The 13,121-nt window shown below is 52.2% G+C and overlaps 1 protein-coding gene across 2 annotated transcripts in view; it reads right to left on the reverse strand.

The window, feature by feature from the left end:
* Positions 1–13,121, reverse strand: part of col5a1 (procollagen, type V, alpha 1) — a 357,252-nt gene that overhangs the window by 193,324 nt on the left and 150,807 nt on the right. For both annotated transcript variants that reach the window (XM_078550223.1, XM_078550222.1), the window contains exons 12-17: positions 10,911–10,985; positions 10,063–10,155; positions 7,532–7,588; positions 5,061–5,114; positions 3,024–3,077; positions 117–170 (exon numbers count right to left, since the gene is read on the reverse strand). In XM_078550223.1, the coding sequence (XP_078406349.1) occupies positions 117–170; positions 3,024–3,077; positions 5,061–5,114; positions 7,532–7,588; positions 10,063–10,155; positions 10,911–10,985 (387 nt within the window). The remainder of the gene's footprint in view (positions 1–116; positions 171–3,023; positions 3,078–5,060; positions 5,115–7,531; positions 7,589–10,062; positions 10,156–10,910; positions 10,986–13,121) is intronic.

Below are 13,121 nucleotides of genomic sequence, written 5' to 3' on the forward strand. Positions count from 1 at the left end.
TCTCAGTGTCAGCTCCTGTATTGTCCGTGTGTGTGTGTCTCAGTGTCAGCTCCTGTTCGAAAGCACTGGGAGTTGGGAAAGGGAAATGTGTCTTATGCTGATTTTTCTGCATTAACCTTTCGTCCAGTTGGGCCTGGCATTCCTCTGGATCCATCAGATCCTGATCGACCCTGAAACAAAAGAAAAACAGTCACACAGCTGGAGATGCTGGGTCCCCCTCCGCTCCTGAAGGTGCTGACTCTCACTGGGGTACGGGGTCCCCGTCCGCTCCTGAAGGTGCTGACTCTCACTGGGGTATGGGGTCCCCGTCCGCTCCTGAAGGTGCTGACTCTCACTGGGGTATGGGGTCCCCGTCCGCTCCTGAAGGTGCTGACTCTCACTGGGGTATGGGGTCCCCGTCCGCTCCTGAAGGTGCTGACTCTCACTGGGGTATGGGGTCCCCGTCCGCTCCTGAAGGTGCTTACTCTCACTGGGGTATGGGGTCCCCGTCCGCTCCTGAAGGTGCTGACTCTCACTGGGGTATGGGGTCCCCGTCCGCTCCTGAAGGTGCTGACTCTCACTGGGGTATGGGTCCCTCTCCTCTCCTGAAGGTGCTGACTCTCACTGGGGTATGGGGTCCCCTCCTCTCCTGAAGGTGCTGACTCTCACTGGGGTACAGGGTCCCCCTCCTCTCCTGAAGGTGCTGACTCTCACTGGGGTACAGGGTCCCCCTCCTCTCCTGAAGGTGCTGACTCTCACTGGGGTATGGGGTTCCCCTCCTCTCCTGAAGGTGCTGACTCTCACTGGGGTACGGGGACCCATCCTCTCCTGAAGGTGCTGACTCTCACTGGGGTACAGGTCCCCCTCCTCTCCTGAAGGTGCTGACTCTCACTGGGGTACAGGTCCCTCTCCTCTCCTGAAGGTGCTGACTCTCACTGGGGTACAGGTCCCTCTCCTCTCCTGAAGGTGCTGACTCTCACTGGGGTACAGGGTCCCCCTCCTCTCCTGAAGGTGCTGACTCTCACCGAGGCCTCAGTTCTGTAATCCTTAATCCCCTTACCCAATAAAAATCCATCAACCTCAGTTTTGAAATGTTCACTTGACCCCCAACCTCGACAGCTTTTTGGGAGGGGAGAGAGTTCCCGATTTCCATTCCCCTTTGTGTGAAGAATTGCTCCCTGACATCACCCCTGAACGGCCTGGCTCAAATTTTATGGTTCTGCCCCCTTGTTCTGGACTTCCCCAACCAGAGGAAATAGTTTCTCTCTATCGACCTTATTGAATCATTCAATTATCTTAAACACCTTGCTCCAGGTTGGTGCTGGTGACAGAACAGACTGTGGACTGACACCTGAGGCCCTGTTTGCCTCTGTCGTCTAATATGATCCTGACTTGGAAATATATCTCCGTTCCTTCACTGTCGCTGGGTCAAAATCCTGGAAACCCCTTCCTAACAGCACTGTGGGTGTACCTACACCACATGGACTGCAGCGGTTCAAGAAGGCAGCTCACCACCACCTTCTCAAGGGCAACTAGGGATGGGCAATAAATGCTGGTCCAGCCAGTGACGCCCACATCCCACAAACAAATAAGAGCAGAAGTGCAGCAAACTGTGTGTCTTGTCAGGCAGTCAAAGAACAAAGAACAGTACAGCACAGGAACAGGCCCTTTGGCCCTCCAAGCCTGCGCCGATCATATTGCCCGTCAACTAAAACATTTTGCACTTCCGGGGTCCGTATCCCTCTATTCCCATCCTATTCATGTATTTGTCAAGCTGCCTCTTAAACACCACTATCGTACCTGCTTCCACCACCTCCTCTGGCAGCGAATTCCAGACACTCACTACCCTCTGAGTAAAAAACTTGCCCCGCACAGCACCTTTATAGTTTTCTCCTCTCACCTTAAATCTATGTCCCCTAGTAATTGACTCTTCCACCCTGGGAAAAAGCTTCTGACTATCTACTCTGTCCATGCCACTCATAATTTTATAAACTTCTATCAAGTCCAATACCTGAGGTCTAATCCTGGAACCTTACAGCAGAGAGAGAGGCCATTCCTCCCATCACACACGTGCCACCTCTTTGAAAGATCTATCCAGTTAGCTCCACTCCCCCCTGCTCTTTCCCATAGTCCTAAAAACTCTCCCCCACTAAAGTATTTATCCAATTAGAAAACGGAGGAACATAGAAGCAGGAGAAGGCCTTTCTGCCCCTCCTGCTCATTCTGCCGGTCAATGAGATCGAGGCTGAACTGTGACCTAACCCCAAATCCCATCATAGCTTTGATTCTCAAAAATCTATCAATCTCGGTTTTAAAGTTAACTATTGCTCTCGCATCAGTTGATGTTTGTGGATGAGAGTTTTAAACTCCTACCACCTAATCGGACTCCTGAAATGTCTGGCTCCAATTGTTAAACTATATCCTCAGTCCACAATTCCCCGGCCAAGGGAAACACTTTCCCTCTATCGACCCAACCTGTTCCACTTAATGTCACGAAAACTTTGATCAAACCATCCAGAGAATCTCTCTCCTCCGTAATTTAACCCTTTGAGTCCAGGTTTCATTCTGGTCAATCTACACTCTACTCCCTCCAAGATCAGATCACTCCTGAGGTGTGGAGCCCAGAACAGGGCTCCCAATAACCCCAGCTGTGGACTAACAGGGCTGCGTGTAACTGCAGCAGGACTTCACCCCCTTGGATTCTACTCCGTTCTGAGGCAGCACCTTCCAGATCACAACTCACTGCATCAAAATGTCTGCTCGTCTGCCCCTCTGGTTCTTTCACCGATTCTCTTCAATCTGTGTCCCTCTGGTTACTGACCCTCCTGCCGCTGGAAACAGTTCCTCCTTATTTACTCAACATAAACCCTTCATAACTTTGAACAGCTCTTATCCTCGGACTTGCTCCATATCCAGCACCTCCATCCCAGCCCCACGCTCCCCTCTCCTTGTTCTTGTGTGGGGTATTCAGAATCCTAAACCTCCCAGTGGAGGAGGTGGTTTGGCGGGGAGGGGGGTGGTCAGTAACCCATGTGTGCACTCACCCTGCGGCCTGGTTTCCCTGTAGGACCAGGTGGACCTTGAGCACCTCTTGGACCCTGTGTGAAAGAGAGAATGAAGCTGTGAGTAACTCTACGATTGGAGGATTCTCGGTGAACTCCCACCCCTCTCTGTACAAAATCGTTTGTTATTATAATGGACAGGTTCAAATCTCAACAGCACATTTATATATCCTCAGCACATCACAAAGTGCTTCACAGCCAATGAAGTACTTTAGAGGTCTAGTCACCGCTGTAATGGAGGAAACATAGCAACCAATTAATGCACAGCAAGATCCCACAACCAGCAATGTGATAATGGCAGATTGTGAGAACCATATCTTCAAGAGCTACATTTTCCTTTAAAATTTGGACGGGCATCACATTATTTGGACACTTGAGAGCTGACCTGTATCTCTTTTTTTTTAAAAAAAGATCATAAGTTCATCTTGGACTGGAGCAAGCTTGCCTTTTCCAAGAAACCACATGACATCAGCTAAATGACCTGCATCACAATTGGTGGGGGGAAGAGCTATTTGTTTATTTGAACTGCAATCACTTTAATTGATGCAAAAAAAAACACTGTTTCAAAGGCAAAGGCCTGATGATTTACTGGAAATCACCTGACAGAAGAGCTTTATGTTTTGAACTCAGTTGGGAATGGACTGAGAAGGGGAAAAGTTGCCAAGCTCGTGCTTTCCTTGCCTTGCTGGAAATGCAGTGTGGTTATCAGTATCCAGCTAGGAACCCTCATCTCAGGAGAACTTGTCTGTATTTGGAAACCCGAGAGGCTGAGACGGGAAGGATTGATCCAGCTTGATTTTCCTCCATGCTGAAGCTCCGTTGGTGAGAACCTCAAGACATCTACTGGGACTAGTGACCCATCCTCACACGAGGGAGCACCAGATCAACAGCATCAAAACCCTGTGGACTTTATCTTTTTTTATAAAGCTTTTTTTTAACCACCCATCTTTGCAGAGACCCTATTTTGTTTGTCCTTTGTGTGTGTGTGTGTGTGTGTGTGTGTGGTTTGGGCTATTTTAAAAGGTTTAGATAGTTACACTTCCAGATTACAAATTGTGTTAACCATTTCTTGCAACTTGTTTTAAAAAGAAGTTTTGTTTTATAATAAATCAATCATTCTGAATTTATTGAAAGAAGCCTGGTTAATGTCGCTTTTATTCTGGGTCTAACAGTAGCGAAGGTAAATAAGTGGCCATTTTGGTGAGTGAATTAAACATTTAAACGAATGGTGCGACCTGTGGAGTAGTGGGGCGAGAGCGCACTCCTCCCATCCTGGTCGTAACAAAATGATCGATTTTCAGTAATATCGGCTGAGGAGCAAACAATGGCTCCGGAACTCGGGGAAGAACTCCACTGCCCTTCCACAAGATAATGGCATGGGATCTTTACATACACCACACAGGCACGCAGGGCCCTGAATTAACACCTCAGCTAAAAGACGGCACCTTCTGACAGTGCAGCACTCCCTCAGTACTGACCCTCCGACAGTGCAGCACTCCCTCAGTACTGACCCTCCGACAGTGCGGCGCTCCCTCAGTACTGACCCTCCGACAGTGCAGCACTCCCTCAGTACTGACCCTCCGACAGTGCAGCACTCCCTCAGTACTGACCCTCCGACAGTGCAGCACTCCCTCAGTACTGACCCTCCGACAGTGCAGCACTCCCTCAGTACTGACCCTCCGACAGTGCAGCACTCCCTCAGTACTGACCCTCCGACAGTGCAGTGCTCCCTTGATTACGTGGTCATTCTAAGTGGGACTAAAGCCCAAGATTTGGTGGCTCCACGGGGGGAGAGGGGGTTTGGCCTGAGCCCTTGCCTCTGTCACGTGAAGCTGAATTCAATATATGTTCACAAGATGTCAAATTGTGTGCATTGTGGGATAGTATGTAACTTCCAAAATGTTTCTGTTAAGGTTCCACAGGAAAGGCTGGTAGTTGAAGATTGGTTAATATTGCGGAGCCTACGACAGGTCACAAAGCCCACAGTTGGTTAATATTATCTCATCAACTCTCTCTCACCTGAGGGCCGAGGTCTCCCATTTCCCCTTTGATTCCGAGGTATCCAGGAGGCCCCTGAAGAAGAAAATCCAGACAGTTAGAGGACATAGAGGCCCAAACAAACTGCTGCCCATCCACTGGCTCCTCCCCCCCCCACTGGCTCCTCCCCCCCCACTGGCTCTGCTCCAAACTGCCTCCGCCCCCCATTGGCTCCTCCCCCACCACAGGCTCCTCCCCCACCACTGGCTCCTCCCCCCCACTGGCTCTGCTCCAAACTGCCTCCGCCCCCCCCACTGGCTCCTCCCCCCACTGGCTCCTCCCCCCACTGGCTCCTCCCCCCCCACTGGCTCCTCCCCCCCCACTGGCTCCTCCCCCCCCCCACTGGCTCCCCCCCCCCACTGGCTCCTCCCCCCCCACTGGCTCCCCCCCCCCACTGGCTCCTCCCCCCACTGGCTCCTCCCCCCCATTGGCTCCACCCCCACCACAGGCTCCTCCCCCACCACTGGCTCCTCCCCCCCACTGGCTCTGCTCCAAACTGCCTCTGCCCCCCATTGGCTCCTCCCCCACCACTGGCTCCTCCCCCACCACTGGCTCCTCCCCCACCACTGGCTCCTCCCCCACCACTGGCTCCTCCCCCACCACTGGCTCCTCCCCCACCACTGGCTCCTCCCCCACCACTGGCTCCTCCCCTACCACTGGCTCTGCTCCAAACTGCCTCTGCCCCCACACTGGCCCCTCCCCTCCATACCCACCCTCCCTTCACACTGGCCCCTCCCCCCAAGTTGGCCCCTCACCCCACTTTGGTCCCTCCTGTTACACTGGCCCCACGCCCCACTCTGGCTCCTCCCCTCACACTGGGCCCTCTCCCCACACTGGCTGCTGCCCCAACACCACCCACCCACTCCCACTAACTCCTACCACAGACTGCCCACTCCCAAAACTGGCTCTCCCACACACTACCCACCCTCACTGGCTCCTCCCACACACAGCCCTCCCCATCTCTACCCAACCCCCCAATCTTGCACTGGATCCTCCCACACAAGGCCCCTCCCCTCACACTGCCCAAACCCACTGGTTCTTCCCAAACGCTGGCCCCTCCTCCACTATGGACCCTTCCACGCGCTGGCCTCAGCTTCCATTGGCCCCTTGCCTGTATTTGCCCCTCTGACACATTGGCCCACACTGCCCACCCCCCTGCTCACTGGCTCCTCTCACACACAGGCCCCTCCCACTCACTTCACCCCCTGCACTGGTCGCTCCTCCATATCGGCCCCTTTCCCACACTGGCATCACCCCACACTGGCCCCTCCACTGTACTGACCCTTCGCTATACTGACCCTCTCAACTACTTGTTCCTTCCCTCACACTGGCCTCTCCTGCTGAGGGTCCACTCTGGATGAGCTGAGCCACACAGCCACCTATCCAGGCTCTGCCTACATGGGCCCCACTCTAACCTGCAAAAGCCGGTCCAGGCCCAGGCCCCAGGCCCAGGCCCCAGGCCCTAGGCCTAACTCCAGCCCCACACTAAGACTGAGGCCCATGGCCACTTTCAGGTCCCGTTACCTTCAGCCAGTGCTGTGGTCTTCCTCAAGAGCAGGATAAGAAAGGCCGGGCCACTCGGCCCATCGAGCTGTTCCTCTCACAGGCCATTAACAACATGCTTGAATAGCAATTCCAGAATGTTTTGCCTAACTATAACTCTCTGAATCATTCAGTAGTTGAACTCTAACTAATCTGCCAGCTCAAAGAGATCGGCCTCTGAGCAGGACCACAGAGAAAGTCATTGGGCCATTGAAGGTGATGAGTTTACAACTGACTGTGAGGCCCAGACCTCGAACTGAGGGGCTCCCGGGCGGACACCCCACTTGGGACTTTCACACTCCTGCACCCTGAGCTCTGCTCAAACTCTGACCAATGACAAGTGAGAGAGAGAGACACAAATATTTCTGGAGATCAGGAATTAGCAGTGAAGACCTCCACTCCAGGCCTCCCTACCCCTGCACTCCTCCCCCCCTCCCCTCCACTCTACCCCTCACCTCGACTCCACTCCTGCCTCTCCCCTCCACACTCCCCACTACTCCCATCACCCTCTCCATCCCTCTCCCCTTGCCTGATACAGAAGGGTCTCACTGAGTGAGTACAAGTGCCATGGAGGCTGAGTTCTGGGCCAATGTCTCACTCCTCCAGCCTCAGAGGAAACCATGTTATGAAACAGTCAGCTTGTGCTAACCCACAGCATCTGAAGAAAGAGGAAGCTGGGGAAAATCTGCTATTTGAACAGACATACTCCCTGTGAAAACAGACATCTTCAAAAGCTGACTTAGCATCTGGATTTAATTATCTAACCGACCTAGTCTAAATGATTAACCAAATTCCGGCTTTCACTGTGATCTACGGGTAGGGACAGAGATCAGGACGTGGGCCCCATGGGCTCGGGGACTCTGTGAACCACACCCCACTCAATATCGTGCATCACCAGCACCAGCACTTACAATGGGGCCTGGTCTGCCAGTCAATCCCATTGGTCCTGTTGGGCCTCTCAATGCCAGCTGTAAAAATAACAAAAAATACATCCGTCAGTAAATGTAAACCAGACAATGGGAACAGCTTTCATTCTCCGACTCTCTCAGCTCGGCACCATTTTAAAGGAGAGCAGGTGAGATTTCCCCAGGGTCCGGGGGTCAATATTTAAGGCTCAACATCACACAAAAAAAACAATGATCTAGTCATTGTGACATTGCTGTTCATGAGGAGCTGCTTCCATAAGTTGGCTACGAGCTTTTCCTGCATTACCACAATCAATACAATATTGTTCATTGGCTGACCCTCTGACAGTGCAGCACTCCCTCAGTACTGACCCTCTGACAGTGCAGCACTCCCTCAGTACTGACTCTCCGACAGTGCGGCACTCCCTCAGTACTGACCCTCCGACAGTGCAGCACTCCCCCAGTACTGACCCTCCGACAGTGCAGCACTCCCTCAGTACTGACCCTCCGACAGTGCAGCACTCCCTCAGTACTGACCCTCCGACAGTGCAGCACTCCCCCAGTACTGACCCTCCGACAGTGCAGCACTCCCTCAGTACTGACCCTCCGACAGTGCAGCACTCCCTCAGTACTGACCCTCCGACAGTGCAGCACTCCCCCAGTACTGACCCTCCGACAGTGCTGCACTCTCTCAGTACTGACCCTCTGACAGTGCGGCACTCCCTCAGTACTGACCCTCCGACAGTGCAGCACTCCCTCAGTACTGACCCTCTGACGGTGCAGCACTCCCTCAGTACTGACCCTCCGACAGTGCAGCACTCCCCCAGTACTGACCCTCCGAGAGTGCAGCACTCCCTCAGTACTGACCCTCCGACAGTGCAGCACTCCCTCAGTACTGACCCTCCGACGGTGCAGCACTCCCTCAGTACTGACCCTCCGACAGTGCAGCACTCCCCCAGTACTGACCCTCCGACAGTGCAGCACTCCCCCAGTACTGACCCTCCGACAGTGCAGCACTCCCCCAGTACTGACCCTCCGACAGTGCAGCACTCCCCCAGTACTGCACTATAAGTGTTGTGCTCTTGTCTGTTTTGGGGAGTGAGTGTCAGGGGGCGATTGTCTCCCAGCATTCCTCATGGTGGCTGATTGGTTCCACCTGAGGGGCAGGAATTTGCCGCTCAGGATAAATGCTTTCCCTGACCTTCCATCGTCTGTGAGTAAATCTAGGAACTCCTGGAATGTGTGGAAATCTGAGGTGTACATTTCTCCCCCCAATTCCCTGAGGTTTCTTCCCACTTTGCCTGTGTCTGGGGCAAAGGAGCAAATGAACCTGTGTTGAATTTTGTCATCATCCTTTCGGTCAAAGAGTTGCCCAATTTGTGGGGCAGGAAAGGTTAAAGGTCAAGCCTATGTCCAGGCTGGGGTTACAGATTCTGTTTCATTTTGGTCAGGTGGGGGTTGGGTGTGGTGGTTGGGTACTGGAAGCATGGGTTGACCTTGCCATCTGCCCCTAGGCACTGGTGAGGCAATTCTCAGGCACCCTGGTAACTTCCTGATTGAAGCTGTCCACAGCAGAAGTCCTGTGAGTGGGAGCTGGCACTGACTGCACTCAAACCACAGTCAGCTCATGGAGCAAGGAATGCTGGGCTGAGCTTCACAAACCCAAATGTTTCCTGTTTGAGGACTCAGCTTGGACTCCCTCGGGCTTGGAGAGGAGTTGTGATCGAGGTGTTTAAGATAATTGAGGGATTCAATCGGGTCGATAGAGAGAAACTATTTCCACTAGTTGGGGGGGAGGGGGTGAGAAGTCCAGAACTAGGGGGCAGAACCTGAAAATTCGAGCCAGGCCGTTCAGGAGCGATGTCAGGAGGCATCTCTTCACACACAGGGGAGTAGGAATTGGGAGCTCTCCCCCTGCAAAGAAACTGTGGAGACCTGGGGTCAATTGAAAAATTCAAAATGAGATTGCTGGACTTTTTGGGGTTAAGTGTATTAAAGTTATAGAATCAAGGTTGGTTAATACAGATCAGCTGTGATCGAATGGAATAGTGTAACAAGCTTGAGGGGCAGAGTGGCCTCGGCCAACTCCAAAGTGTTTCAAAACAATTTCTTTCTTTGGCCTAATCACAGTTCACCAGCACAGTCCGGATGAGATGTCATGGATGATGCTGTGCAGGGTCACTGGCAAACCTGGCCGTGATTCTGCCCCAGCTGAGGGGTATCCCCCTCTGCCTGAGGGTAGCCGGGGTCCTGCTGGGTCCCGGATTTGGAGGAGTTGCGGGGGGTTCTGAGCATTGTGCTGGAGTGATGGGCAGCCATTTCCTTTCTTTGGGAGATGTACTTCACAGAAGATCACCATGTTCTTAACAAAGTCTCCGCACTCCCTCGTTCCCAATGAATCAGCCCTCACGCCAATCTCAAAGTTTTCGCCTGAATGTAACCAGGGGTTAGAGTGAATGACAGTATACCAGCACCCAGCTGCCCACACACACTGCCCATTGTTAATGAGACCGGCTCGGTCACACTCAGTCACTTACCCGGGCCTGCTGTAATATTGCCTGTGCCTGGGCCTCCTGTGCTGAGAGCATCGGCCCCTTTTCTCCAGCGCTGCCTCCTCCTGTGAACCGGAACTGAGGGGAAACAGTGGAGTGAGTGTCAGCAGCAAATAGACAAGGAAGCAAGATCACAGCGATCGCCACTTAACCCTTAACTCCTGTGGCTCGGCTCATTCTGTTCACTGGTGCTATACCTCCCCATGTAGGCAGAGTGTAGAGGGAGCTTTACTCTGTATCTAACCCTGTGCTGTACCTGTCCTGGGAGTGTTTGATGGGGACAGTGTAGAGGGAGTTTTACTCTGTATCTAACCCCGTGCTGTACCTGTCCTGGGAGTGTTTGATGGGGACAGTGTAGAGGGAGCTTTACTCTGTATCTAACCCCGTGCTGTACCTGCCCTGGGAGTGTTTGATGGGGACAGCGTAGAGGGAGCTTTACTCTGTATCTAACCCCGTGCTGTACCTGTCCTGGGAGTGTTTGATGGCGACAGTGTAGAGGGAGCTTTACTCTGTATCTAACCCCGTGCTGTACCTGTCCTGGGAGTGTTTGATGGGAACAGTGTAGAGGGAGCTTTACTCTGTATCTAACCCTGTGCTGTACCTGTCCTGGGAGTGTTTGATGGGGACAGTGTAGAGGGAGCTTTACTCTGTATCTAACCCCGTGCTGTACCTGTCCTGGGAGTGTTTGATGGGGACAGTGTAGAGGGAGGTATACTCTGTATTTATTTACTCTGTAGGTGCGAATAACTGGTTTGTGTGACTGATCTTCATGGCAAAGGGAGTGTTTGTCCGAGGAACTGACGCTGGCTCTGAGTGTTATTGTGAATACTTACAGGCAGCATCAGCATGGTCCCTGGTGGTCCGGGTAATCCGTCAGCTCCGGGAAGTCCAGATCGTCCTCGGGGTCCCTGGTGTGGGAGGAAGCAGAAATTCACAATGTGGAAACCAACAAGGAAATTAAGAACTGAATAGAAACCGGATAGAAACTGAATAGAAACCGGATAGAAACTGAATAGAAACCGGATAGAAGCTGAATAGAAACCGGATAGAAACTGAATAGAAACCGGATAGAAACTGAATAGAAACCGTATAGAAGTTGAATAGAAATCGGATAGAAACCGGATAGAAACTGGATAGAAACCGGATAGAAACTGGATAGAAACTGAATGGAAACCGGATAGAAACTGGATAGAAACTGCACAGAAACCGGATAGAAACCGGATAGAAACTGAATAGAAACTGAATAGAAACCGGATAGAAACTGGATAGAAACCGGATAGAAACTGAATAGAAACCGGATAGAAGCTGAATAGAAATCGGATAGAAACTGGATAGAAACTGGATAGAAACTGGATAGAAGTTGAATAGAAATCGGATAGAAACCGGATAGAAACTGGATAGAAACCGGGTAGAAACTGGATAGAAACCGGATAGAAACTGGATAGAAACCGGGTAGAAACTGGATAGAAACCGGATAGAAACTGGACAGAAACTGGATAGAAACTGCGTGGAAACTGGATATAAAGGGACTGAGAGAAGGAATCCGGGGAGAGAGGGGGGTGTGAGTTCCAGGGTGTGGGTCGGGAGGGTGATATGGGGCCGGGTTGGGGGGAGGTGAGCATCAATTACTGGAGGGTGATGGGAATGCTCTACCTGGACCGGGGCTGAGAGAGACAGGAGAGGGGGAGGAGTTTCAGGAACAGGGATAGGAACAGGAGGAGGACATTCAGCCCCTCGAGCCTGCCCCCCATTCAATGAATCCATGGTACATCTGCGACCTGACTCCCTAAACCCACCTTTACCCCCTATCACTAAATACCTTTGCTTAACAATATCTATCTCACATCATCCCCCAGGGGAGAGGGTCAATTGAGGGTGGGATGGGGGTTCTTGAGAAGAGGGGAGAGGGAGGGGAGCTTTGCGGAGAGGGGATTAGGGGAAGAAGATTCAGAGTTCGGGGAGGGAGTTGAGGGAGAGGAGGTTTGCAGAGAGGAGAGACGGGTTGAGGGCGGAGGAGAGAGGGTTCAGTGTTCAGTGTTCAGGGAGAAGCATTTTGGGCTTTGGGGAGGGGCAGCCCTCAGCACCACAAGTCCATGTTTGGAAGTGTGCAGAAGGAGCTTGTTATGGCAGTATTTACCAGAGGGTGGCAGCAAGAGACCGTGATGGCACTGCCTTCAGAGAGAGAGAAAAAGAGTGAAAGAGTGAGAGTGAGAGAGAGAACAAGAGAGAGGAAGAGAGAGAGAGAGGGAGGGAGAGAGAGGGAGAGAGGGAGGGAGAGAGAGGGTGAAAGAGAGTGAGAGCAAGAGAGAGGGGGAGTGAGAGAGGGGGAGAGAGAGAGAGAAAGAGCAAAAGAGAGAGAGCGAGAGAGACAGAATGAGAGAGAGAGAGAAAAAGAGAGAGATAGGGAGGGAGAGAGATGGAGAGGGAGAGGGAGGGAGAGGGAGGGAGAAGGAGGGGGGAGAGAGATAGAGAGAGAGAGAGAGAGGGAGAGGGAGGGAAAGGGAGGGTGATCTCTGCATGATGAGGGTCAGGTGCGAAATTCAACCGTGAAGCTATATGTTTTGCATTGTTCCTTTAACATTTTCTTTACAGTCCTGGAGAATTTGCCAAGTGCAGGAAGCCAACATTAAATGTTTGTTCTAATCGGGATTAACAAGGAATCTGTTGCTTTAAAAGCTCTTCAAATCTGATGATTGTATTTGAGGTTTGGGATGTTATATAACTCCGCTCACTAGTGAACCTGTGAAGAGACGTTTCCCATCTCTGTTTGACGTAGGAGCCAGAACTCCAGAAATGGTGGTGGTGTGGGAGTGAGGAGGAGGCGTCTGAGACACTTTGCATCTGCCTTAGCTTCCCAGGAATGGGAAGAGGGAACAAACAAGACAGAAGGCCAGAAACTGTGCCTGAGCAAGGAGCTGGAGGGAGTGCGTGATGAGGAGCGGATAGTACAGTGCCAGAGTACAGGTCACACTGTGCGGCGCCAGAGTACAGGTCACACAGTACGGCATCAGAGTACAGGTCACACTGTACGGCGTCAGAGTACA

Source organism: Cetorhinus maximus, chromosome 10 (assembly GCF_964194155.1).
Source record: "Cetorhinus maximus chromosome 10, sCetMax3.hap1.1, whole genome shotgun sequence".
Taxonomy (NCBI): domain Eukaryota; kingdom Metazoa; phylum Chordata; class Chondrichthyes; order Lamniformes; family Cetorhinidae; genus Cetorhinus; species Cetorhinus maximus.